The 27,846-nt window shown below is 35.9% G+C and overlaps 1 protein-coding gene across 2 annotated transcripts in view; it reads right to left on the reverse strand.

Moving 5' to 3' along the window:
- Positions 1-262: 262 nt before the first annotated feature.
- FAM114A1 (family with sequence similarity 114 member A1) overlaps positions 263-27,846 on the reverse strand; it is a 30,952-nt gene continuing 3,368 nt past the window's right edge. The window contains exons 3-14 of one of the 2 annotated variants that reach the window (XM_053976399.1): positions 27,301-27,388; positions 18,837-18,950; positions 18,571-18,677; positions 16,339-16,473; positions 14,403-14,555; positions 12,096-12,219; positions 10,035-10,120; positions 8,827-8,994; positions 7,470-7,609; positions 6,266-6,338; positions 4,254-4,307; positions 263-2,883 (exon numbers count right to left, since the gene is read on the reverse strand). In XM_053976399.1, coding sequence (XP_053832374.1) covers positions 2,773-2,883; positions 4,254-4,307; positions 6,266-6,338; positions 7,470-7,609; positions 8,827-8,994; positions 10,035-10,120; positions 12,096-12,219; positions 14,403-14,555; positions 16,339-16,473; positions 18,571-18,677; positions 18,837-18,950; positions 27,301-27,388 — 1,353 coding nt within the window. In that variant the 3' untranslated portion in view covers positions 263-2,772. Of the gene's footprint in view, positions 2,884-4,253; positions 4,308-6,265; positions 6,339-7,469; positions 7,610-8,826; positions 8,995-10,034; positions 10,121-12,095; positions 12,220-14,402; positions 14,556-16,338; positions 16,474-18,570; positions 18,678-18,836; positions 18,951-27,300; positions 27,389-27,846 lie in introns of those variants that run through there. The other variant, XM_053976400.1, reaches the window with a different exon arrangement.

Here is a 27,846-nt window from a genome sequence, read left to right on the forward strand (position 1 = left end):
TACTGAGACACATTTTGGAGGAAGATATTAAAGGCTTCAGTGGGTGATTTAAGCAGCATGATAAACAGTGGAAGAGACAGTTCTTTTGTTCAGCTGTCTCTAGCAATGGAAGCTGGAGTGTAGGAGGAACTAATGGGGAAGAGATGTTTACACACAAATAGACTATACCCTAAAATGTAGTAAACAACTTACAGCTTGCTTTAGTTTGTTTACCCAAAAAAAACCCCAAACCCAAGAAAAAAAGAAGTCAATATCCTTAATATACAGTAAATTACTTCTTTAACAGTTTAATTCCAGCTTGTACTTTAGGGATGACCTGTAACTGTGGATCATCTGCAAGGCTGTAGGTATTTTTACCACTGTTTTAAGTTTCATCCTGACAAATTTTGAACTTAGTCAGTGCACAAATCTGCCTCCTTTGTCGCTGCATAACAGGGTGGGTGTGCTCCAAAGTGAATGGAATGCCATGGAAAACACATTTGCTCAAGAAAACAGGTAATTTTCACATGTACTTAAAACCTTGTAGTTTGCCAAGTGCCAAGGCTCAGTGTACCAACATGGAAAAGGGTGTAATGAAAGGAAGAACACTCTCCATTAAAAATTTAAGGCAACATCTGTTTTTGTCAGTCTCCCAGTAAAATCCCACTCATCATTCCAAAGGTAAATAAAAAAATCGAAAAGTAAATTACTTCACTGAGAATATACTCCCATCACATTATTCTTCAAACCACTCACTTTTAGTGTACTGTCTCAGTTCAGTATCTCAAATTATTTATTTGACTGGTGGAAAAATACAAATCAGTGTAAACAAAATATTCTGGCTACATCCATACAGTACTTTTCTACTGAAATATTATTTACCTAAAACTGATTTAAAGATACAACATTCAGTTTTCCTAGGACAAGATGACTGAATCTAAGATCAGATGGAAGTATCCCTATGCTTACATACTGCCCTATTCCCCTTCCTACGTTGTATGGATGTAAATACTTTAAGTCTCCATGTTACTTTTTACTGCTTCTTTTACTTCAGGGTAAGGTAGTCTTATATAAGTAAGGGTATACCTCAGGGTAATTTATTCATAAATGCATAATTTAAGCAAGACAATGAAACCTCTAGTAAGGAGTATCTCAGACAAGCAATCTTTGTCTTAAGAATGCCCCTCAATGATTTCAAAAATTATCCCCTGACAGTTCTGATATTATATTCAGCCTGTACAAATGAATTTGAAGACTGTATATCTTCTACTTACCCAGAATAGTATCTCTATGTCTGTTAAATTACAGGGTGACAGAAAATAGATTTTGTGTAATAAACCTTATTTCAGGGATAGGGAAAATTTCATCTCTAAATAACAAAAAATGGAAAAGTCACCATGAGTGTGACAGCAGAACAGGGACCACAATAGTGTAAAACACAAAAAGAACTTTCTGTCCACTTATTTGGACTCAAAGAAATTACCATGTGCAAAGCATATACATGGTTTCTCTTTTCTATCAAACACAGAAACCGCCTCATGCACTATTTCATTGTTTTTATGATGTATGAACTATGCTTAAACGTATTAAAATGTTAACTGTAAAAATTAGCATTTAAATACAATTAATGAGTATACCAAGAGAGAAAAATACAAAATAACGGAAAGAAACATAATAAATGACAAAAATTCCAAAGAACAGGCTATGTAATATATTGGAAGGTTCTTCCTGTCTAAGAGGTAAACTAGCCTAAACAAATTCTTAGGTCCAAAGCTCAGTATTTTAATCTAAAGATATGGACAAATTAGCATGGTTGCTAGTGTTGTTATGAAATATCATTCCTATTGCTTGCTTGTGCCCTAACTATTGCCTCAGAAAAAAGATGATTGCGCTGACAGATGACCTCCACACCCAAAGCAATTCTTTCATAATTTCTTGCTACAACTTCTATTTCTGAACAGTAGGTATCAGTAAACCCCAAAGTGTTAACTCGGTAATACATCTGAGAGAAAGTTGTTTAGCAGGTGTTTCAATTGCCAAACAAAAGGGAAATTTTCTATCCTTGCATATTAAAAAGATTACTTTTGTTTCTTGTGTTGTTCAACAATCGAAATGATGAAATAGACCTAAATTAATATAAACTTATGGGTCAGCAAATACAGAGCTATACCCATAATCTTAACTGGCTCAGAAAATTTCTTTTCAGTATAATTCTTTATGCATAACCTCCCTAACTTTCACTTAGTAAAGTTAATACCTATTGCTGTGCAACTCCTTCAATACAAAGTGTTATGTTAGTGGTACATATTAAAATGATGTTATTATTTGCTACTGGAAATAATACTTAACAAGCTCAATACTATGATAATTTGTTCATGTTGGCGAAAATTAAATACTGAAACCATCTTCTGAAATATACTTTTTAAACGGCAGTTATAATACAAACAATATAGATGGTAATTTGAAGTTAAATGTTTTAAGAAATTTTACATTCCAATTTGTTTCATACATTGTTTACAACTGAAAGGGTCAACATTTAGAATCTGTATTTAAGTCAGTGCTAATATCAATAAACTTCTGTTTAAATCAATGCAAAGCATAAACTGCACTGGAAAAGAAATGACTCATTTTACTAACTACTTCTGAAGTCTTAAAGTCTGAAAGAGTTTTAAAATGCTCAGTACTGTGTGTGCAAAACTGCATTTAGTGTCTTCAAAGAACTCTAGTGGCCAGACATCTCTTGTACCAGCTCTTCTCTTGGCACAGCTCAAGACTTCGGGTCTGTGGTTGCTGTCAAGCTGACAACTCCTGGGCTTTTGAACAACTGGTCTGGATATGGGAAATTTGAAGAACTGGAAGCAGTAACTGGAAAGCATCATGAATATAAGTAGTACTGTTGCAGCCCTAATGGGGAGAGAAAACATGGTTCATCAGTACAGCTGCCATGTACTTTAGGAATGACACTGGACTATTTTTTTTTTTTTTTTTAATATCTGCATCATGCTGTATTAGCATATGTCTTCACACAAGATTTTAGAATCTGTAGATAGCATAGTCTGAATAAATATAGAAAAATGTGACTGCCGCTAAGTTTGAATTCTACGACAGTTTTGTTGGTAATATGAGTAGAATAAAATGCCACAGTGTTCAGAAGCAGATTTGACTTTTTAAACATAAACCAGCTAGTCTTTTCATCAACTGAACTAATTTTGAATTTGCTGTAGGTAGAAGTGTCACCGAAATTAACAGTTCAAATTATAATGGTTTTAACATGTAGTACTATTTTTAGAATTTCTAATACTGAACAGTATAGCGGCTTGTAATTCTCCATGATCCTAGACTGTATTAATACATATTTGTATACAACTATGGGATTTGTGAAGTACAAAACATTGTATTGCACAATTCTAAATATTCCTAGATTTTGCAGTTCCTGGAGTGCAGGAAGGTAAGTCAGCAGCAACAGCAAATATACCCTTATAACAAAAGGAACTACATGGTAGACTTCACTACAGCTCTATTCAACTTTCCATAATTTTCCTTAAGGGTATTGTTAATTCAGTGCAAAATTGCCTATTGTAAAGCAAACTTCTCCTTATTTTAAGGGAATGCAGCTATTAAATACAGAATGACAATTTGTGGTCACTGTTATATGTTTATTTATGTTTTAAGGGAAGTGTGATCTAACAGTTAAAAACTTGTGCTGCAGTTCCTATGAGTTTTAGGACTTCATGAGGATATTACTTCATCTCAACCTCTTCTTGGAAAAACTAAGGTATGTTTTACTCACTGTGCCTTTCTGAAGAAAAATAGATGATAGTGTCAAATAAAAGAAATCACTCATGAACATTTTGGTGGTCTGACACATGGTTATCCATGTGCTGACCAAGGTTGTTGCTAGACTGCGAATCTTTGTAGAAATCTAAATGCCTACAGATGGGAAACACCATAGCCTACCTACAATCCAAATTTTAAAGGAAAGAATAGTCTGAAACTGCAACTTGTTGCTGTGCTCTGACCAATACAGCAGCAGAGTTTCAGAGCTGGCCAGCCTCACTTCAGTCATACAGCTCTTAAGAATCCTCAGTAAATGCAACCTCACTTCTACAGTGTTTGTGGGAGAGGCTGAACATAAAATTTATGTGCTGGCACTGAACAGTCAGAATGATATTGTCATTACTTTTTAAAAAGTTTTTCCTTTAGAAAGAAATGTGCCTGTCTCATTTAAAGCAATTTTATTAGAACAATTTCTAATGTAACAAGGTGGAGCTTACCTCTAATAGCACACTGTTGATGATGGGGTTAAGAACCTCTGCCTTCATACTGCTCTGTAAACCAGAAAACAGGATGAAAAGCCAGGTCAAAAAATACACTTAACAGCAATATACTGATACCTGAGCTGTGGTTTTATGAATTCTGTAGAGGTCTTCTTTCACCTTGATTCTTACTTAAGACTGTTTATCTCAGTATTGTTAGTAATTGTGTCTGCAGTTCAAACACACCTCAGTACACCCTATGCATTTCTATCACAGAATACAATGAACTAAGAGAGGCCCATAGCTTTACTTCTTCATTAATTCATGTACCACAGAGTTTCAAATTGCCTACTTTCCTACAGGTGTGAGGTTCATGTAATGACACTGTCCATCTGTCTATAAGTGACCTTTCCACATCCCACAAAATTTTTAACCCCTTGCTCATTTTCAAGGACACAAAAAGGAAAAAGACATGTCAGAAGAAAAATGAAGTTCTTAGAAGTTACACAAATATCTGTGGTTAGGACAAAATGAAAGGTCCAGAGTAGCTGCCCTACAGAAGGAAAACCAGGTGAAACTCAGATCCCCAAATTGGAGGCAGCACATGTGCTAGACAGTGCAGGCTGGCCAGTGAAACAGCTCTGCATGCATGACATTCTTCTCAACCATCAGATAGGAAGAAAAATGGATACAATGAGTAGTGACAATACTAGAGGCTAGAAAATCAAGATTCATTAGCTCCTCTACTTTTTAAAATGGCAAAAGTCCTTCCCTTTTTTATTCTCACTGTTCTTCGCATTGTGGTTCTTTAGAACAGCAGTAACCTCCAGCAAGAGTTGTTTTCTTTCAACACTGAACACAATACTGATTAATTTAACTGAAGGATTTCCACTTACAACCTTGTAGCTCTCATATTACAGATTTACAGAAACATGAAACTTAATTTTAGTTTGGAGAAAGATGGCAGAATCAAGAAGAGATGGTTAGAGAAAAGAAGTACATTTTTACTCTCAGTTATAGAAAATCCATTACAAAATGCCCTGTTTAGTGGGCCAGTTTAACTTTTGTGTGCTATTTATTTTTGAATTTTTGTGCATGCATTTATTTCAAGTGTCCCATAGATATATGCTAAGGTACAATCCCAAAATGCAAAATAAGCATTTTTTCCTTACAGTAATTGGAAGTTATGCAAATTATTCATAATAAAAGCAAAGAAATAAATAATGTCCTTTACAAAGAACTATGAAAAAACACGCTCAGAGATGTGCTGGAAGAGCTAATGGAAAACTGGAAAAATTTCCTTTGAATTACATTCATGTTTTCATGGAACAATCAGGAGAACCAGAATTTGCTCTTCTCTGATGTTTACAGAACAATTTAAGCAACAGCACAATTTTTACCTTTTAATCCTGCTATAATACTGAGATGTCAGTCATCCTTGAAGCTTCTTGAAAGGCAGGATACTATTTTTAGCAAAGATGTTCATAGATAAATGGATGTTCTTAAACAGAGTATCTTGTGATAAAAGACAGAGTGATTTTTTTTTAAACTGGACCAAACAGATTTTCTAATCTCTTAAACCTTTTGAAAACACTGCAGTGCTAAGCCAGGGGATCTAGTAAAGGCTAAGAAGACAACTTGTGAAACCATCTTAAGGTACTGCAAATACAATCTGTTAATGACTTTTACACAAATGTGTTCAAAAGGGATAGGCTGAGTTGAAGAAGAAATTATCATCAAGCTGTGTAACTTCAAATGTGGGGCCTTTCAGTGTGAGAAGTGTTGAGTGGTGATCAGGAAAAACAGGAAGTGGTTTCTAGAAAGAAAGATTTTACAAGGCAGGGGACACAGTGTCGTCTATCAAGGCTTATAAACTTTCCCTGCTGTAAAAATGCTCTGTGTTCTTGATCTGAGGAAAGAAGCAGCCTCTTTGCTGAATAAAGCCTCTGCACCCCTGTAAGAATTTCTGTTTCAAGAGGTGAACTATGTTAAAAAAATCCCAAATGCTACAGAAAATGCTGTCATCTTACCCCAGCTGCTGTTACAGAATCAGAAAACTTCTTTGATAAAGATGAAACTTCATTGCACATGGCACTTGTTAAACTGGTTTAAAAAAACAAGAGAGACAAATATAAAAATACATCCTTGACCTATTAATAGATTAAAACCACATGACAAACTTTATCTTGGAAGCAAAGATGTTCTTAAAGAAATTCTGCTTCTAAATATTTTTAAAATATTTAGGAAGAAACTGTTCATTATAAAGTTTTTATATTCCTTCACTGAAAAATCCACTGCTGACTACAGCAGCAAAATGATGTGTTGTTGTACACACCAGTCTTTTTTGACAGTGAGAAGTCTTCTATGTGAACACTGAAACATCTACTCTCTGCTAAAAGGAAAAGACCACTTGTGGTTAAAATATGAGAGAACAATTCTGTTCTGAGATCTTTCATTGTTTTCCTAGACATTCCCAAGTGTATCCCATAGGACCTCATCCTGCAAGGTGAACTGTACCTTAGCTCTGATTCTGAAAAATACTTAATAAGTCCTTTTTCAGACTGAAGTGTTCCTTTGGACTTTGCTATTCTTAGTAGCATTCTTAAGGATAAGCACTTGGTTAAATATTTTACTTACTCAGGAGTCAACTGTTTGAAATATTTTAACATGAAAACTTACTGAAATCAGTAGACTTAATAACTACTGAGAGCTTGAGATCTGAGTTTAGAGTCCCACTAGACAGACTGGCTTCTTGAAATTCTGGGTGTTTCACTATGGTTAACTACAAAGTTGCTAAAAAAATGTCTATTGTTTAGAACTGCAGATTGACTTTTGTATATTTCTGGCAGATAAACACTAGATAATGAAGCTCTGTTGGCAGATAATAGGACTGCATTATACACTCTAAAAGCAAATTCCATATATGCAGGCACAGTATCTTCTGCAGAGGGAAGAAGAAATGCAACCCAAGTTGGCATGCATATTTGCTTGCTGGAGCAGAAACAACTTTTAGCCTGTGTATAGGTCATGGTTTTGTAAACATACATATGTCAACCATGTCAAAAAATGACAAGCAGCCTATAGAACCTGATTTCATGAGAAAATATAGCACCAGGACCCCTAAAGCCAATGCTGTTTGTTGATCCATTAACTTACTGTGCCTTTAAGCTAAATGGAACTTCATGAGTTCTATGCAAATGTCAAATGTTCATATATGAAGTACATAATACTCACTTTGTCAGTACTTTTGCTTGATCTTGAGCTGTTTTTTCTACTTCCTGCCCATGTAGAATTAATTCTGCTATTTTATGAAGCTGTTCAATACAACGAGCAGTTACCTCAGCCAGACTTTCAATGGACAGCATGTAGATTTCCTTAAATTTAAAATGGGAATAATATATAATCAATAATAACAACACTGATAAATACATTTATAGATAAATACATATAAAAGAATTTCAAACATAGGAACCCTTCCTACCCCAACTGGAAATACCAACACATACATGGTGAAGTAAAATCAGCCATCCTCACAAACAATACTGGAAAAGTAAATATCCACAAACTATAAAATACAGACATTCTACTCCTTCTGAAAAATTAGTAAGATCAAGTCTACCGTTTACTTGGCTGGGAACTAGGTCAGGCTCTTGGATTTTCTAACATACCACTTTTAAACCTCTTCCTAACAATCAGAAAGACACCTAAACTCTAGAATAAGTCATAATCATAATTATTTTCATGTGGAGCCAAAAGTACTGAGTCATCCCACAGCTGAATCTCTAGAGCAGAAATAGATAATGTGCCAAATAAAAAATTGGATTTTATCAACAATTATAGAAATCTTTATGTAGCACTGTGGGGTTACAGCTTTCACAAGCTGATGCCAGCTGGTAATCTGCAATCACATAAAAATCTGTAATATATACAGTGTATACATTCTGTCTGCTTCTTTAGAGTTTTTTGTAGGGAAACATGACAGATAATTTCTAATTAGAAATAACAATCTCAACAAACATAGCAACCACATTTAATATTGCCACTAACTTGACAGGAAATAATCAATCACAATTAACCTTATCAGAACTGCCTAAATGAACATTTTTAGCCTTGAGAGCTATCTTTCATAAAGAGAATGAACAGTTGTTAGTTGCCTAAACAATCTTTCTGTTTTGTCTATTTATGATTTAAATTGTTTAAATAGTTCGAACATTTTCCCATGTATTGTCACTGAGAGAAGGAGATACTAAGAAAAATTGAGATACAACTTTCAGTGTGCATGTAATGTTTGACATTACACCTCAGAATCCCTCAGCTCACTGTATGTTGAGTATACACACAAAACCACAGATATAAAACAATAAAAACATTGTGATAGAGAACATGTTACTTTGATATTTACTTATGGAAACAGAATAACAGTAAGAATATTTATGTAATTTAGTCTTCAACTGGGTCTACAGTGAATAGTTGTGTATTATTATTTCTTACTGCTTCCATGAATTTAAAAAATAATCATGACATATAAAGCCAAAACACAAAGAGAGAATCTTATCATTTAATGAAACCTATCCTCCAAAAGTTATTTTACCTCCACAGTTTTTCTTTTGTCTACTTCTGTTTTATCACTTTCAATTTTATTGTCTTTTTGAGTCTTTTCTTCACCAGGTTCTTCAGGTTTTTCATTTAGCTCCTCTTCTATGTCTACTGGGATGGACAAACTGGCTTCTTCCAGCCATTCATGAGCTTTTTTCCTAGCCTGCCAAACAAAGAATCCAACCCCGAAGTTCAGTTTGAGAACAGACTATGAGATGACATTCCTGAATATCAATTAACAATACATTTAATTACTTCCTCTTTATACTCAGAGGTTTTAATGTATCAAACCTCTGAGTGGCATTTAGTTAGGTGTACATTTAAGAAATTGTAGGAAGAAGCATTTTGGACTGCATAAAGATGGATCATCCAGGGATAATTCCTCTAAAGGTATAATATTCTTAACCAACATATATGGCTGGTGTAAATTCTAAAGTTAATATTTCAGCTTTATCATTCAAATGAATTTACACAGAAATTTTTATTACACAGTTCCCCAAATAAGAAAATAAGAAGTGTGTACAAAAAAGAAAAAGGAGAGGTAAGAGGGATGTATTAAATTCTTAAAGGAAAAATAAATATAAAATCACTGTATCTTGAGCTGCTTTCCCTGACATGCAAATAGATCAAAGCTGAAAAGTCTTGAGGCTTTATACAACTTCAGACAACTGCTGTGTTTAGTAGGATATTAATGATGTCTCTTTTCTAACATGAAATCAAATTAGAACACATTAAGGCCTAAGCTAGTTATCTATAGTCTATCTATGCAGCTAGACAGATAAACATTCATTTGAGCTTAAGACCAGCAGATGAACCAGCTTTAAAAGGGACCTGATAGTACAAATGTGACTAGTTATGTGGCTAACTCCTAGAGATCTCACTTTTAGAGCAAGAAAAATTATTCTTTACCTGACTTTTGTTCCCAGTATGTAAGATCAAATCTGCTGTTCTCATGAGCCCTGTTCTGCTGAGACACCCCTGGTTCAAGACTTCTAACACTGGAAAGGGCTTGTTCAACTGCACTGCCTTACTCATCTCACTTCTGTGAAAGCTTTTCTATATTCAGCATTTTAGTCCCAGTCTCCTGTACTTCACTTTCTGAGCTGTCTGAAGTTAACTGGGTATTGCTCTGTGTCAGACTTCAGAACAAAGCCCTCCTTCTTTGCCCAAGAAACTGAAGGCAGCTCAGTAACAGGTGCTAACCTTATTAAGCTTGTCAGGAGTAGCAGCAACATGCAATTCAAACAGCAGTTCTGTGAGCATGCTGACAAACTCTTCTCCTGTATCTGCTGCAAGAAATAACAAGACAGTTTTTGTTAGCGTGTTACTGCTATAGTATTTTATATGATCAAGTACATCCAGTGAAATAGTTTCACCAAGTATTCCAGCACTTGAAAAATACTGACAGTGACACAAGAAAGGAATGTGTGGAGGTGTGCATGTATATGCACCGAAATTATAGAAAACTGGGATATTCAATTGAATGTTCACTGTGGTTACTGTCTTATTTAACCTCACGTATGAAATTTTTGGTGATAATAGCTTTCAAAATGTAGGTAAAGCCACTTTTTCAAATATTCTCCTCATTATTTCATAAACAACTGAAATGAAGCTGCAGTAAAAAATACATGAAAGGGCTGCATAATCAAAGTGAGAGGAAACATTAGAGAGAAGGGTATATGTGTGGCCTTCTGCTACTTGTACCAGAAAACAGTCATAGTTGTTTCCGCAGTAATAGGAGGAAGGAATGTGTTTCACTGACAAGTGGTTTGTTTTTGCAGAGGCAAATCTGCAGCACACTTTGGTTTGGTCCCTTTTTTTAAGGTGCTCACTGCCTTGGGTGCAGCCCATTCAAAACCCCTGCAAATGTTTCAAGGAGCACAATCAGCAGTTGTGATTTACTGAAAAAAACAGAACATCTGACCTTCAGAGAAAACATCACTTTGTGCAAGAAGCAGAGCTTCTGCTGGGAGCCGGTTTCAAAGCAAGGAACTACTTTCCACAGAAATTATGGAACAACAGACATCTCATGAATCCTCACTCCTAAGCAGGTAATACACTTTCTTGACTTCTATTTCACACAACTCCATAGAGGCATGGGGTTTAAAGAGCAAGTAAAGCACAAAAAATTTACCATACTAAGACTTTATGCTGAGTACTTGCTGTTCCCCTCAATGATAAACAATGAGTTCTCTGTGAGAGGGATCAAGCAAGCTGAGTAAGCACTGCCAGAAGGAGCAGTCTGAGAAGAAATTACTCTCCTGTTAGAACGCGTGGATGTTAACACAGTTTTGCTAACTTTTCTGAAGGCTAAAGAAATCTTATCTCACCATCTTGCAAAATGTAGGTTTTATGGGCAAAGTACCCCTGAGAAGATCAAGAGGATGTGGAAGAAATATCATTTTATGTTTCTTTGTTTCCAAAATACAACAATATGGCGTTCAATGGCATAAGCCAGTCTTCAGTCAGGTCAAGGGGATTTTTGCTGTTAGCTCTGAGAGGTTTGGTATGGATCTCACAGGCCTGGAGACATGAATCACGCTGCCTTTAAGCTGACTTCTTATCCTTCTGTTCTAACCTGTTTGGGGAACTGCTAACATTTCTGACCTGTTTAAGACACCTATTTTGCCCCTAACCAAATCACTCACTCATTTTATTGTAATTTTTGTGAGCTTGGCCCATTCTCTCCAGTGCTGTGCCGTGTCACAGTTATGGAATCACTTATGCTGCTCTAACTTCCTTCTCACACTCCACATGCCACATCTTGCCAAGCAAAACCTATAAAGCAGCTTTGCTACTATGTTTCACAGTCACTTCCATTCAAAAATTCCGTGTTCTTAAATTTCTTTATAATTCTCAAATCTTTTCCCCCATCTAGCAAGGGGGGTACAGAGTGAGAATGAAGTTGCTGAACAGAAAATAATTTCTAAATACTTCAAAACTTTCAGATTATACAATGTCTGTAAGAAAAGCTGAGTTACTAAAAAAGTTATTATTTTCCATTTTTGTTTTCACTGATAATATAGCAAAAAATTTAATATTTATTCTTGTTTGATCTTCCATATCTCACACTTCAGTTACAGTATAAATTAAAAATTAAGCACTGATCAGCTTCCAGAACTTTTAGAGTTAATTTTAGTAACTACCTTATGAAGACTATTAGAATATCAGAAATTACAGTTTGGACTGGATTTTTTTTTTTTTAATTACTAGATAAAAAAGTAGCAATTATTCATATGGTTAAGTCTCTGTATTTGTAATTACCTTTTTGCACCTGCACCACTTCATCATCTAATTCCTTTGGAACAAAGATCTCTTTTATAGCAATTAAATCATTTTTCACAGTCTCCAATTGTTCTCCATCAAGTGTTGCTAAATGTGACTGAATCTGTAAAAGAAAGGACAGTATTACTAAATGCTAATTTAGAGCCTGAATCCAAAATAGACTAAGAAATGGAAACTTCCATTATGTTCAAATCTTTTCTCTAACTCCCCAGCTTAGACATATTTTTAGATCTTGTCAACAGAATTTGCTGAGTATCACAAAAATTACACTAGCCTTGCCAGATCATCAGGTCCCTTCCTTCCTCCAGAACATAAGTTTTGAACTATAAATCTGTGGTTTAACTGCAAACTGTAATAGGCATTTTGGGATTGCCTGGATGAAGACAGCAGGCAAAAAGAGCACAGGCATAATGGCTAGTCTGAGCACTCATGGGAGGAGCTGGAAAAGGTTGCCTTCAAAATGCAGCCAAAATTATTGACAGTGTACCTGTTCTGAAGAATGTATTGGCAGGTCTTTGCATATCTCAGCTATCTGCAAGTCCCTGCATATCTAATAGGATGGCAGACCTAAGAGGGATGGAAACAGATTCTTTGAATGACTATTTGTAGTACAGTTATATGGTGTCATTCCGTGAGCAGAGCGCTCCTTCTGCCCATGGAAGCCAAGAGAAACGCCCTTCTTCCCCTTGATACAAAGTTTTACCTTTATGTTTGTTTCAAGGGGCTTTTTTAAAGCTTGCTTGACAGATGTACACTCTACCTCAGTGCAAGACTGGACACAGCTGTTACTTTCTTTCTGGTGTGTCCTGTGTCCAGCTCCTGTGCTCAGGGTTAAACCCAAGATAAAGCCGTGGCACTCGAGTCAGGTTGTGAAGGACTACATAATGCTTTTTTCCTCCCTTTCTATAGCACTATCCATTTCAAAGGAACCTCTTTTAATGGAAACTTAAAATAAAAGCCTAAACATACATGTCTTCAGCACCTCTTGAACTCCTCCTGTGGCTTTTGGGCTGTTAGAAGTGGTCTCAAGTTTCTCTACAGTACTCTTTCTGTATTCTGTGTCTGTGTGCATCTGTGCATGGTAAGTGGAACATTTATCTGAGTACTGGACTTGTTGACCCACACAGTCACCATCAATCCTGTTGGACTGAGCAGGACTATGTACGTGTCTAGGACATAAATGAAGAGCATCAGAAACCTCATGGTAACAACCTGCACGTGTCTGGCTTACCCTGTCGTATTTCACAGTAAAATAAAAATATTGTTGACACGTGCAATTAACCTGAATTGTTTTCTATCTATCCCTTTCCTATTAGTGTGGGGGGGTTTTGGACATTTTTGGTTTTGTTTTTTTGCTCCAAAAGCAGACCCTTGAACCTTACATGTGTGGTTTGAACATAGTTTTTCATCTAGATGATAACAGAAAATAAAAACAACATTGACAGAATGCACCTAACTGTTATTAATATAAGCTTCTTTTATTTGTGAGAGCAAATAAAATATTTTAAAATATAAGTTGGTTATATTTTATTAAGAAGTACCCCATAGGGCAAAGAATGCTAATTACAATAACAAACAAAAAGAAAACTTGTTTTTAAGAAATTTATTTAGAAAACTGTTTCAGTACAAAAATACCACTGCTAGGAATCTACAAAATTCTATTAGTCTAATTCAATTAGACTAATTCTATTAGTCCACTGTCAGTGATCTACTGATGTAGATCTACTGCAGAGCAAATAAATTGAGAGTTGAAATTGAAATACATATTTATCAGATAGGCCCTACTAACATTACCATCTTCAGAGAGACATTTGTATGCTTCCAGTAATAATATCTTGGTGTAGTTCTACATAACTTTAAAAACTAACACAATAAGAACCGAATAAGTAATCTGGAACTAATTTCAATTCACCAGCCTCCATGTGCAGTAGGTCTGGAATTCCTCAATATAAGTATGTGTACCTGATTTCAACCAAAAGATTTCAACCTCCTTGCAAATTCTGCAAGGAATTTCAAGACATCTGCAGTGTCACAAGCTGTGTATAGCACACTACATATGGTCCTAACAAAAATACCTGTCAGTTATGAGGTTTGAGTTAATCTTGTAGTTACATTTTAGATGTATTGAGTTCCTAAAACCCAGGGCTAGCCCATAGGATCAATTCAGCTTTCTCTGAACTTAATGGAAAACTTACTGTTCATTCTATGCACATCTGCAGAATAAAATTAATGTAAAGATAAATTTTTTTACCAACCATATTGATTTATGCTGTCTGCATACTGTACCTGAGCTTCACTTTCATTTGACAGGATTTCCAGAGCTTCAAGATGAGACAAACCTTGGAATTCATCAAAAAGTAGTCCATAATGTGCTGTTCTTTCAACTGTAACTTGCTGGGCCCGCCTCTGTTTCTCTTTTTCTTTGGCTTCTCTCAACAGCTGTAAATATGTACAGGATTCCATGTTTTATTGATAATACCGTAAGTGTGACAGATTTTATTACTATCTGCTTCTGTGTGTCTAGAAGTAGTAATAAAATTTGGGACTATATCACATCTGCAGAGCTAACATTTTAGAGATGAAATAGCTAACTTCTTTTTTGATAATTTTCTCTGCTAAAAATATTTATATAATATTCTAAGCATGGTTTTCCCAATGGTAATTGCTAACCAACTCTCTTTAAAATACAATGAAAAAAAAAAAAAAATCTTGCTTATATTTTCAAAAGCAATGTCAGCTACATATACCATATAATAAATTTCCCCACCCATTATAATGAAAGAGAAAGGACTATTTCATGTGCAGCCTTAAAGAGCCATGCAATTCTTTCTACAGATCACAAAATGGGAAGAGTATTATTTTCAGGACCTATCCACCAACTTGCATAAATAATGCACCTACATAAATATTTTCTATAAAATATTTTTAGCAAATACCAAAGTCAGTTTCATGTGACAGCAGGACTGGCAAAAGAGATTGATGACTTCTACCAAAGGTGGGGCAGAAGTACCCTCTATATACTTGGGTATATTTTGGTGGGCTTTTAATACACTTCTACCAGTGTATAAGAAGGATAGAATAGGATAGCATAGGATATCCAATAGGATCTTCTCCTCCTTCCTTCTATTCCTGGATGAAGTGGCCTCTTGTGAATTTCCTACAGTAAAGGTGGTAAATACATCTGAACTACATGTTAGGTCACATACAAGTCTCTGAATACAAGTGAACTCCCACCACTAATGTTATTCCACTGTTCAAAATTCCTACAATATTGTCTTCAGTAATTAATTTAATACAAAAGACTTAAAAGTTACACTACAGTACATTTCTTCTCTGAAATCTTCATCTTCAAATTTTAACTCACAAACTTTTATGAACAAATCACTGAAAAGTGATAGTGCAACCCCTGAGAACTGATTTATGCTGCATTCTACCTCAGATTCTATGTGCAAATCTATGCATGTTGTTAAAGGAGACATTCTCAAAAGCTCATTTTAACCCTGTGGGCCTTAACAGGAGTTAACTGCTTTTGATCTGCTATAAGTCTGTTAACTCTTCCAATGACGAATACTAAAGATGAAACATCTCATTAAAAGAAAAATACTTTACTCTTCTCTACAGGGAACTAAACATGCAGTAAACACAGTTTCTTTTCAATGTCTATTGTTTACCCTCCTTTCAGTGTCTGGAAAACTAAAATAATTTTGTACTGACAGCATTTATACTTCTGTTTTTAGTGCATCTCTGAGCTTTAAAACATATGAGTCACAACTGTGTAAGGATACCATTAAGTTAGATGGACCCTGAGATACAACTTTTTACAGGTTTAATTCCTAATGAAACATATGTCATATTCCAGTATTACTGATTTCCAAGGAAAACAGTGTAGCAATGTTTATGCTGGAAGATATCTATCTACAGCTGTTACCAAAATACCAACAATTTGCTTTTGCCTCCAGACTGTAATGATTTATCACCACATATACTATCTTAATTGTAAATCAGCAATTGCATATATGATTATGCAGAAAAGATGGTTTAACATTATCTTTTGTGATTCTATGAAGAAAAATAAAGTAGAGCAACTGTAAAACTTAATATTTATTTCCATAAGCCCAGCCAGCATCTACTGCAATAAATAAAGCCTCTCCCTGAGGCATGTGAAATTCTGGAAAAAGAATCTGAAATTGCACTGACAGAGTAGTATTTAAATATATCCAACCTGAGATAGTGAGACTGTTCTTGCCATCAGTGTTTTGGTTCTCTTAAATCCAGGATCGCTTTCTGCAAGGACATTCATGGTTGTCTTCCCAATAAATTCCAAAGCATCTAAGCCTCCAGATAATACACTTTTCCCCTGTATAAAATAATGCAATGTGGTTATTTTCTTCCCAGTTTAGGCTAATATGAACTTTAAAGAGGAGTGCTTTTGTAGACACCGTCTTTGACTTCAGGTCCCTAAATTTCCTATACTTTAACTAACAAGAGAATTGATGCATGTACTTTGTTCTGAATGTGTTTTCTGACAGAAAAAAAAACCCTATACAAATATTTCCAGTTAATGGAACTACTTACACCAGAGGAAATGTAACAATTGTTGTAAATTAAAAATAATTAAAAAAAATAATATATCGTAGAAAGGCTGGAGCACATCTCCTGTGAAAACAGTCTGAGAAAACTGGGGCTGTTGAGCCTGGAGAAGAGAATGCTCTGAGGAGACCTTCCAGCAGCCTTCCAGTACCTAAATGGGGCCTATGGGAAGCTTGAGAGGGACGCTTTGCAAGGGCAAGCAGTGTTTGGACAAAAGGGAATGGCTTTACTTTGAAAGAGGATAGATTTAAATTGGATATCAGGAAGAAATTCTTCACTATGAGGATGGTGAAGCACTGGAACATGTCACCCAAAGAGGTGGTGGATGCCCCACCCCTGGAAGTATTAAAGGCCAGGCTGGATCAGGCTTTGAGCAACCTGGTTTAGTGGAAGGTGTCCATGCCCAAGGCAGGGGCATAGGAACTAGATGATCTTTAAGTTCCCTTCCAATCCTAACTATTCTGTGTCTCTGTCATTCTATGAATACCACTTTAATTTCAACCAATGGCATCTGGTTTGTAGGAACTTGTTTTAGAGATGAATAATATGGAGCCAAGTTCATAATGAACAGAAGACTCTGCCTTACTGGATTTTTAAAATTTTAACATTTACGATGACTCTGGAGCTGTCTATTTAAATACATGTGTTTTTCTGTGTCTTCATATTTTTATGTACCCTGAAGAAGACATTTCACTGGCTAAAGATTTCCATTTCAATCTGGACAATGTGTGTGTCAGATACTCAAATGCTGATGTAACCCGATATATTCCAAAGTCTCAAGTGGCATTACAGGTGACTTATTGAGACCTTAAGTGATTCTTTTTGTGCCACATTTGGCACTGTGGTATAGCAGCCTCTCCAGGCTGCCTACAAGCACATTTCTCTTATTTGCAAATCTTGTATAATGCTCAAGTAATCTTACTGGTGGCCAGCTCTCACAAACCATATGATGGTCCGGGTTATGTAGAAACTACGTTATGAATAATTTATAGGAATCTCCTTCTGTTCCCAAAATCTTTGATATTAGAGTGATGAGGCAGTCAGAGAAAACTGAATATACAATAAAAAAGAATTGCCATTTCATAAAACTTGCTCAGTGGGGAATTAATCTTCTGTGCTTTTACAGCCAATGTTTAAAGTCTTCTTTAATTTCAAGTGAAATACCATACTTAAAGGTGTAAAAAAAGTTGGGGAAGAAGATGATGCAAAAATTGATATGGAAATGGTATGGTACAGGATTTTGCAAAATCTGAAACTCAAAAAAAGAGAAAACTATGAAGTTCAACACACAAAATATAAGGACAATAGGAAAGAACTGTGAACAAAAGATTTTGCATCACTAAGTTTGCAACCAGACCCCCTTCTGGGAAGGCTAATATGAAATGAGAGACTAGATAAAGAGGTGAAGGTAAAGGACAGGAACTAAAAATAGAGAGCTTAGTAAAAGCCTTAAAATAAGCAAATGGAGTATTTTCTTATGTTATCTGCCTTCAAAAATGGTAACAAGTCCTATCACTTTCTCTGGAAGGACTTAACTGTAAAAATAAAAAAAAATCAGATGATGGTACAATTATAAAAAATATTTTCCAAGAATTTGCAGAATTCTACATAGTTTTGGAAAAGACCATATTTTTTCACTGAAACTGGTGAAAACATAGTAACTGAGTTAGTTCTGTTTGACTTTTTATTTTTAATCAAACAGTTTAATTTTAAAGTTATTTTGTCATAGAAAAGACTCTAAAGAGACTTACAAAAGAACTGTTTTTACAAAGACCTGTAACTTAAAAAATGTGACCTACAGTGAAGTTGAACTTAAAAATAATGAAAAAGAACTAGAGCAGAGAGACCAGCTAAAATGACTCACTGTGTTTTGTACAGCACTAGTGATAGCTGACAGCATGCCACGAGATCCAGATGAAGGAGAAGAAGGAATATTCTCAGAAGAGCTTTGGGCCAGAGAATCTTCTGCTTCTAACAAAAGAAAACAAGCAGGTTACAGCATAACTTCAACCCTGCACGTCAAAAATTACAGTACACTGGTTTCTGTGACCAAAATCTTAAAATTTTGCAAATGGAACTCATTTGGCAGGATCAAAGAGTTTTGTCCAATTTCAGTGGACTTGAACTTACGAGTAACTGGTGTTTCAGCTGCAGGAGGCTCTCCTGTTTCCAGAGATGCTGAACTTCCACTATGAATTCTTAGGGTAGTTCCTGCTTTTTCCTTTACTGCTGTTATCCCATGACCTGTAGCAGAGGCATATTTTAGAATATATCATTTGAAAACTTATTACTAACAGTGCATAGTATTCTTATACTTCATGAATTATGACAAAATATCTATTAAACTTACCTCAATTGCTTAATTTTCTTTAGGTTAATAATTCACTTCTTCTACTATATTCATATTAACTGAATATAAATTATAAAGCTGAAATATAACAAGAATTATGCTGGATCAGTAAAGCAAAAGTTATTTCAGTGGCACATGTAAGTTTAGTTCCCTACTTTTCAAAATGCTAAATATTCTATTGCAATCAGTTTAAATGGAGTCTGGCAGTCCTCCTAAGGCCATAGGGTACGACCTCACATAGTTTTCAGTATTCTAGAACAATTAACCCAAAGTTATTGTGTATGACTGCAGGACTGAGGCAAGGAATTTGTTCTTCAGTCCTCTGCATAGGTGCTATGTTTTTAGGAATACTGACTCCAGTCCTCAAAGTTATTTCAGGATTTAAGCTCCTTTAAGTTTCTCATTTGAAGTAAAATTCTGAAGTGTCTCTCCCCAAAGCTACTATTTAAATACACTTTGTAAAGTCTGCTGATGTCAAATGACACAGGCAGAACTATTGCTCCAGTGGCAGGTGATCTCCTACAGAGATTTTATACCTTTACATGATTCATATGCAGTGACTCCCTAGCCCTCTATTAAAATGGTCTACTTTAAAATAAAGTATGTATGTTGCTACCGTTTCTACCTGAATATTTTTGACAGAACAGGATTGCCTTGCTGCTTTTCCACACAGAGTTTATTTACACTAGCAGATATTACCAGGGACTGGTAATATCCCACTATAGGATTGGGCAGACTGGCTGGTAGTCAGTCAAGGGGAGGCAATATCTTCCTAATCTGCATCAACCGTAGTTGAAAAATGCTGCCCTTGAAAAAGACTACTCTAAAATTGTCTGCCTATTTTGCTTCTGGATATGTGCACAAGTATGTCCATGATATACTTCTCTCGTTACAAGCAATCCACTTGTTACTCTTCCTTAGCTGGAAGTTTCTGTGTATCAGCTGAGGTGCAAGAGGTGAACAACAAACCAGGTGAGCAATATTTCTTTCCATTAAGAAATTAAATTAAATAGCTTCAGTGACAGGATTTGATTTTTATCTTGTACAATACACTGTTTGTGCATCTTGCATGAAACCAGCAGTAGGACAATCCAGAGTGCTTCAAGTATCTGCCTAACAACTTATGAGAAATGTTAATGACAATTTCATACTTCTTTGGTTAAACTGAAGTGTAAAGAGATAAATTATTTCAGAAAAGGCATTAATACAGATGGTCAGGCAGATATCAAGACATCTAAGGTGCAAAGGTATGCATAATGATTCATTAAGTGTTGTCCACAATTTCCTACAACTGTGTGCATTCTATTAGAGAAGTTCAAAGCACCTTTTCTGAATTACATTCATTATAGCAAAATAGCCTATCACTTGCCAGTGCTCTGCAGGATTCTGAATAAACATATACATCTATGTGTGTGTGTGTGTGTAGTCATACAAATATGCTTTTGAACATCTGATTCAAGAATGATGCAGCAAATCTAGTTGGAGTAGGAAAAAGGAAATCTTAAATTTATGAATATTTATGAATATATATATTTATGAATAAATATACTCCAGAAAACATATGTGAAGCAGCACCTCTGAGAGATCACATAGAAGAAAACTGCAGTATCTGGAGGTAAACATAAAGAACAGATATGCCCTATGGAACAGACCTGCAGAGACAAGGAATTTCATAGGCTGCACAAGGTCCCAATGTTTCACACTGGAACAGCCTAGGCAGATAAATGCTTTTACCTGTTTAAAGAAAATATGACCTTTATCTATTTTATCTTGTGTCTTACAAAAAACAGTAGTGCATCCAACTGTGCAGGTCATACCAAGTTATGCACCATAATGTTTAAGTCATGGTTGGATAATTTCCTGACTTTTGCAAGGTCTGTTCCAATGCAGATACTGAAGAGCAGTGTACTGCATGGTCTAATCCCAATCTCCTTCATATTTTAAAGAGCTCAATGAAAATATTAGCGTGGATAGATTCTGGAGTCATTTATTTAATCCCCATGTTCCTGAGACTCAGATCACTATTAATTGTGCTTTTACACTAATATAATAGATAGTGCATGTCCTTTCCATTGCTTCTGCTCACAAATTTTTAAATGAGCAAGAATTTTATTCTTTTGACTTAACCAATTTGACTTGATAACAAAATACTATGGTCCTGTAGTCATATTAAAAATCCTATAAATATTGAGCAAAAGTTTGAATTGTCTGCAAAAGTTATACATTTTCAGATCAATTTCCCACTTTTTTCCCGTTATTTTTTTATAGCCTTGAATTGGTTCCTGTAGTATGGCAGACAAGCTAACAAATTTAAGAAGAAAAAGAACACAGATACTGTATTGATATTTAGTGACCTACAAAAGGCAGCATTTTCAGGGCTGTGGTTACATGCACTAGAATAATAAGAAAATACTCCAGGTCAGCTAGGGGTGGCTTTGTTGAACTAAGCTATATGGCACGTACATTTGACTGCAGCAGCAAAACCAGATGAGATCAGAAGAGCACAACTGAAGCAACCATTAGATCCACATACATGTACAAACAGGGCAGAAATGCCTGTTGCCTTGGAAATGAAAACGATTATTTGTAATTTCAAAAGGCACAGAAATAAAAGAGGTCATGGGAGAGAAGCCTACTATTTAAAGATGCATTCATTTTGTAACACTGGGTGTGCTAATGCAACTGAGCTGACACCTCTGACATCTCCATTTACTCTTCTGTAACAGCAGACAGAAGAGCTATGCAATGGGCATTGTTAACTCTGAGCTTTTGGAAGAAAGCACTCTTTCCCCCCTGTGTTGTTGCTTTTGTTTCTCTAGCCTCCATGATTCCTTGCCTTTCTATTGGCTGGCAATTTCCACAGAATATTATTGTTCATGTTCCTAGCTGGGAACTTTCATTTGAAAAGGAAGGTTTTGCTAACACTGCCTAACAACATGACCTGCCTTTTGGTTTGCCTTATCTGCCCAAGGCCAGATTACAGCACTCACAGCTTTAGTCAGATACATCCAACTTTGCTGCAAGCTGCCTTATCTTCCACCTCCCAGCTTAGAAGTTTTGGATTCCCTGCAGAGCTGAGAGAGGCAAACAGACACTTCTGGAGGGCAGTTCACTATATCTGAAACCTAAACCACTCTGTATAGGAATCACTGATCCCTTGTCTATCTAGTACTCACAGGCAATTGGACTCTCTGATTCAGTGGTACACATGGGGAAGAGTGGAGTTTGAGATTTTGTCCCTGGTTACCACACCACCTTTGTAACCTGTGTCCTATCATGGGAGCATATCTAATGAAGAACTGATCAAAATTTAGTCTAGAAACACGAGCGAAGCCTCATCTAGCTCAAGCTAAAGACTGAGGCCTTAAATGAGCATCTTTCACTAGATGAGAAACTGAGGAACCTGAAACTGGCTGGAAAAGAATCACTCCATAACATGAAGTATAGAGATGTGGACAATCCAGCCATGCTCCTGTTTTGTACACTAAAAAGTGAGACCCCATTGTGCTCCCTTTTAGCTATCCTATTGGCACTCCGTTCACTTCAAGCCTTCACAAAATTTCTCTTCCTTGCAGTTAAAACAAAAAACCCAGGCTAGATTCTTGTAATACCTATTTTATCTGTCTGTAAATCAGGAATAACACCAATTAATCTAGTAAATGAGACTAGATTCAGATCCCCTTATTGCAAGCATGAAAGGTTTCAATAATAGTAATAAGCACAAAGGGTGTTACACCATTTTATTGGTTCTCAGTTTCTTCTAGACTATAAGTCCATGTTAAAAGACATAAAGAAAGCAAAAGAGACTGCCAACCCAAAATGCATGCACATTTCCTTCTGTCTGTTACTTCCATTCAGCATTCTTAAAAAAGAATAAGTGTAAAGAGCTTTGCTGCTACAGCAGCTGAAAAGTGTTATTTACAAAACAGTTGTGACCACCATGTGATTCCAACCCAAAGTAGTTTTCCCTTAATCAGCAAATTTATGAAATTTAAAAAGTCTGAGGAGATTAACTATCCTCTTTATGATCACATAAAGTACAAGCATAACTAAAGTACAAGCATAACACCCAGCCTTCTTTTTTTAATATTATACTTTATTTTGCAACAGGGCAATAGTATCTATAGAGAATAGAAAAGACATTTGCAATGTTTGAATACTTTAGTTTCACATTATCTGCAGCATTGGCATTTCTGTTCCACAAAGAAGTCAACTGAAGCTATGTAATGCTGATTATTACACATACCCATGTGTAATAATATGCAAGCTCATGAACACAGTGATATCTTAAGTGGCATTTCATTCTGATATACTGAGTGACAAAAAGTGCTTTTCAGCATACTAGGGAGAAGTATGGGTATCTGATATTTTCATGTGCCATTCTCATAGCTGAGGAACTAGATGAGAATATACACAAGAACAAAATAATCAAGATAGCAGAACATTAATTACAAACAATACATTAGAAAGATGCATTACCCAGCCTTATAGTAGGAATTTCAGGGATCATGTGAATCAAACAGCTGGGTTATTTTTTTATTACTTTTACTGTGTGAATGTATTGACAGGCGCTAGTCTTAGCAATGGCCCTAAAGGTAAAACACCTTAAACTTACACAGAGTGAAGCATTTGTATACAGCATGATAGAGAATAGACTTTTCTTGTAACTGCAGCTCATTGAGCACCATAACTTCAGCACCTTATGAATGCCATACCTCATTCAAAACACCACAGCATATGAAAGGCAAGGCTTGCAGAAGGTAGTCACTTTCATTAAGCTAGCAGTTAGATTAGTTTGAAGAAATACCAAAGACCCATGCTTTAAAGCATAGAAGATATTTTAAAAATGCAAGTCACAAGCTGCCAGTACAAACTGAAAATATATTTTGCCTCACATAAGCCCTGGAGATAAAGAGTTTGCTGTTAGAGCTAAGCTAACCTAATGGCTTCTTGGTGCAGTTATGGGAGGTTCTACTCCTCCCCATGTTCCATGCTTGTCCCTTCTGCTTGCCCTGAAACTGGTCTCAAAGAGTCAGTTCAAGGAACTGAAGAGGCAGAAAACGGATTTTTCTTTCCTCTAAAGTTATTCTCATGTCAGTTTCACTTCCTAAACTGGATTAGAGGGAACTCAGAGGAACATGAATGCTGGTACAGGGAGAAGGAAGAAACATGCAAGGTTTGGGACTACACGTTTCAGTGGCTACTACCCATTAATTGATTTAGCTGCAATAGTCACCCTCTTGAGCAGGACAGCTTTATCAACATTGTCAAAAGACTGCATTGTGTAATGGCTGATGTACTAAAAAACACAACTGAAAGACACTAAAATGGTGATAATTAGTACAAGTTGTTCCTCCATATCACAGTGAGCCTTCTCCCATCTCATTATTCCAGCAACTATTTCAGTGGTTCTGCTCCATTGTGGTTCCACAAGGAGGAACCAACTTTCTTGCACCTTTTGAAAACAAAAGAAATATCTTCACCTCATTGACGAAATTGATTCAATAGTTTGCTTAGTGTGACATCTAGTGTCAAGACCCCAAACATGGTTCAGGCAGTGACTGAAACTAATCCAAAGGTATTACATATTCTGTTGTGTAGAGGAGTATCACATCTGTCTTGTCGTGGGGACCTCAGTCCAAATAATGTCAAAATCAGTTCAAAGACAACAGGTATTTTTTTTTGGAATAAAAACTACCACCAAAACAATCCCTGGCTGTATGTGCAGAGTTACTTAAAGGAGGATGAGATACAAATTATATGGAAACTGAGTTATTATTGGGAACTAAACTCAGCTGTCCTAAATAAATTAAAAATGCATTAAAAATGCTCATGTGTTTGTGAATTCTCTATCAGTGTCTGAAGAATAATGAGACTGAGATAATTGGAACATTTTAACTCATTCTTAAATAGGTCGGAATGCAAGAAAATTTAATTACAGTAGAAAGAATTATTCAATGGAAAAACCTACCCAGGGATACGGTAGAATCTGCATTGCTGGAGGTTTTCAAGATGTGACTGGACAACATGCTAGATAATCTCATCTAGATGCATAAAGCTTTTCCCACAAAACCACTGACTAGATGACTTTTCACGGTACTGTCCTACCCTGGTCTATGATACTCTTTGTTAAAAGCAGAATGTATTTAAGTTTTTAACATGTTATTTAGTCCACCTCAAACTGTTTGTGCTATTTTTACAAAGTACAATTTTGAAAAAAAATATAAGGAATAGTAAATATTGGTCATATTTCACCAGACAAGCAACTGTGTTGTACAATATGATGACAGAACAACAGAAAAATCACAGACTGAAGGTGTTGCTACTAAGTCTTAACTCCAAGAAGGCAGTTTTACTTACAGCATTTGCTACACTGAAGGAATAGCAACTTTACAATGGATTGGTCCATCCCAAAACTATTTTCTGGTGTGGAATAGGAGATGTAGTGTTGGTTGAACTGATCAGATATTAAATTGAGTAACTTGAAGGAGAATAATAAATATATAATAACAATAAAGCTTGTAGAAATTCCCAATAGCTTTTATTTCTTTTCCATATATCTCACTAAGGAATTATCATACTGAAGGAAATATGTGGTCTATCCAGTACTATATCCTGTCCATGACAGTGAGAGACAGTAAGTATTTCAGAGGATCAAGCATGAATTTTCATAATAAACAACTAGGAAATAAGCCGCCCTCTGTATGAGGAATATAAAATATTACCTGGTGCATTGATTTCCTGTAATAAATCTAAGACTAGCTATTTGGTCTTCCAAGTTACCTTCCGTTCACAAAATATGGAAGAACTTTGATCAATAAATTTGATTTCTGCTAAATTCAAAGTCTATTTTTTAAAATAAATTCACAAAGTTAGATTCAATATTATTAGGTAGTAACATGGAAACTCAACCTACCCTGATCCCAGGGTCAGGAAGTCTGTCTATATGCAGATTCCAGGAAATAGGAAAACAGGTGGAACTGCTGCTTTATATACATCTGGATTTAGGTGCTTTCCTAGTTGTTCTTGGTCACTGCCAGAACCTAAATAGTAGATGGGTCTTCAGTGTGAAATAGTGCAACCATTCCGATGTTGAATTAAAATTATTCCAAAATTTTCCTTTTCTGCAAGTGGATGCTCTTTTTTCAAGGCAACTTGACTTGTTCCAGCTGTGCTCATTTTTAGACAATGATAATCCTAAAAATATTTATTCATGGTGATGAAAACAGACATCACACAACCGTATCAAGTCAGACTGCCTACACAACAAACTTGTTCCACACACCCTAAAAACCCATTCTGAATGTAACTAGAAATGTTAATTGTTGTTGTCTGAAAGAAAATGTTACGTACTCCTGACTGTGGATGTTACTGAAAAAAAGAGGACAAGGAAACTTCCCTCCTCTGAGAAATAGTCAGAAACCATTTACTGTCCATGAAACAGAGATAAGGAGGATAATTATTTAGCCTTACATGGGATCATAAAACCAGTATCTCTATTGAACTCATTTTTAGTAACTAGCAATTAATTTTAATTCCTAGGTTCATCTTTTGAAGGTGTGCTGTGGATCCTTTATGGGAACTGACTAGCTAACAGATTTTTTTGTTACAAAACATTTCTGGTTTGTGAGAAATTATTTTCCACTGGTAACTACATATTTCTATGCTTCATTTTTTGTCAGTGAGTCTTCAAAGAGCAATAATTAAGTTTTACCTAAAGTCTTCACAAGGACATTTTGCACTGACCTTCTATTGGAAATGAGAGTATAGGGAGAGGGAGTACAGGGCCCATGTTTTAATACATTGTTCTACTGTCTGAAATCTAGTGTGACAGTGTGAATGTTTCACTGGGTAGCAAGGAAAGCTGGAATGATTTACTAGAAGTGAATTCATGTGTAGGCAGGAGTCAAACCTGGCATACAAACCATTAACACGCATGAGCATGAATCTGGGTTGCTTTAACTTGAGAAACCATAAGCCTTTGGCTGATAGAAATTGTATTGGATTATAGATCCTTTCTAGGAAGAAGTCACAATCAAGGAATTCATGAACTTTACAAACAAACCCAGCACCTTGTCCATAACTTGAATAATTAGGAAAGTCCATCTTCCTCTTTAAAAAAATCATGCTTCCCAAGCTTATCAAGGTAAAATTATCTATGAATCCTTAAGATGAAACACTAATCTGTCTAATGACACATGAAAATTATTAATTATTTCCACACACTACCAACTGAACACTTACCCACTGTGGCAGAAGCTGATGACAGGAGAGACTTTCCCCAGGTACCCCAAGCTCCCCATCTACTTGCTTTAGATGAGGAGTCTGCAGCCTATAAGAACAAAAATGTTACTCCACTGTCTAGAAGTCTTGTTCTCAAGAGGCAGGAGGAAACACAAAGAACCTATCAGGCAGCAAAGTCTGGCATTTAATAGATGATGACAGATTGGGTATTATGTGCAGTTCAAACTTCAAACAAAAAAGCAGAAGCATAGTTCACATCACCTATTCCTGGAAGAGCCTTAAACTCCAGAGATGTCTTTATACATGTCCTAAAATTTCTTCAGGTACCCAATCTGTAAGGCCATACAAGTTTATTAGGGCTAATATTAGGGAGAGGTAGGAACCTGTCTCCTTCCTGGGTTGGAGGCAGGAGTCAGAGCTGGAGGCTTCTCTTCCAAAGTCTCCTTACATGTGTAATTCAGTAGATGTGCACAGGGAACTCCTAACAACTGAGTTCAATAAAGACACAGCCAGAGAAGGTGCTGCATACCTTTTATACTAATGGGT

The sequence above is a fragment of the Vidua macroura genome, chromosome 4, assembly GCF_024509145.1.
Source record: "Vidua macroura isolate BioBank_ID:100142 chromosome 4, ASM2450914v1, whole genome shotgun sequence".
Classification (NCBI taxonomy): domain Eukaryota; kingdom Metazoa; phylum Chordata; class Aves; order Passeriformes; family Viduidae; genus Vidua; species Vidua macroura.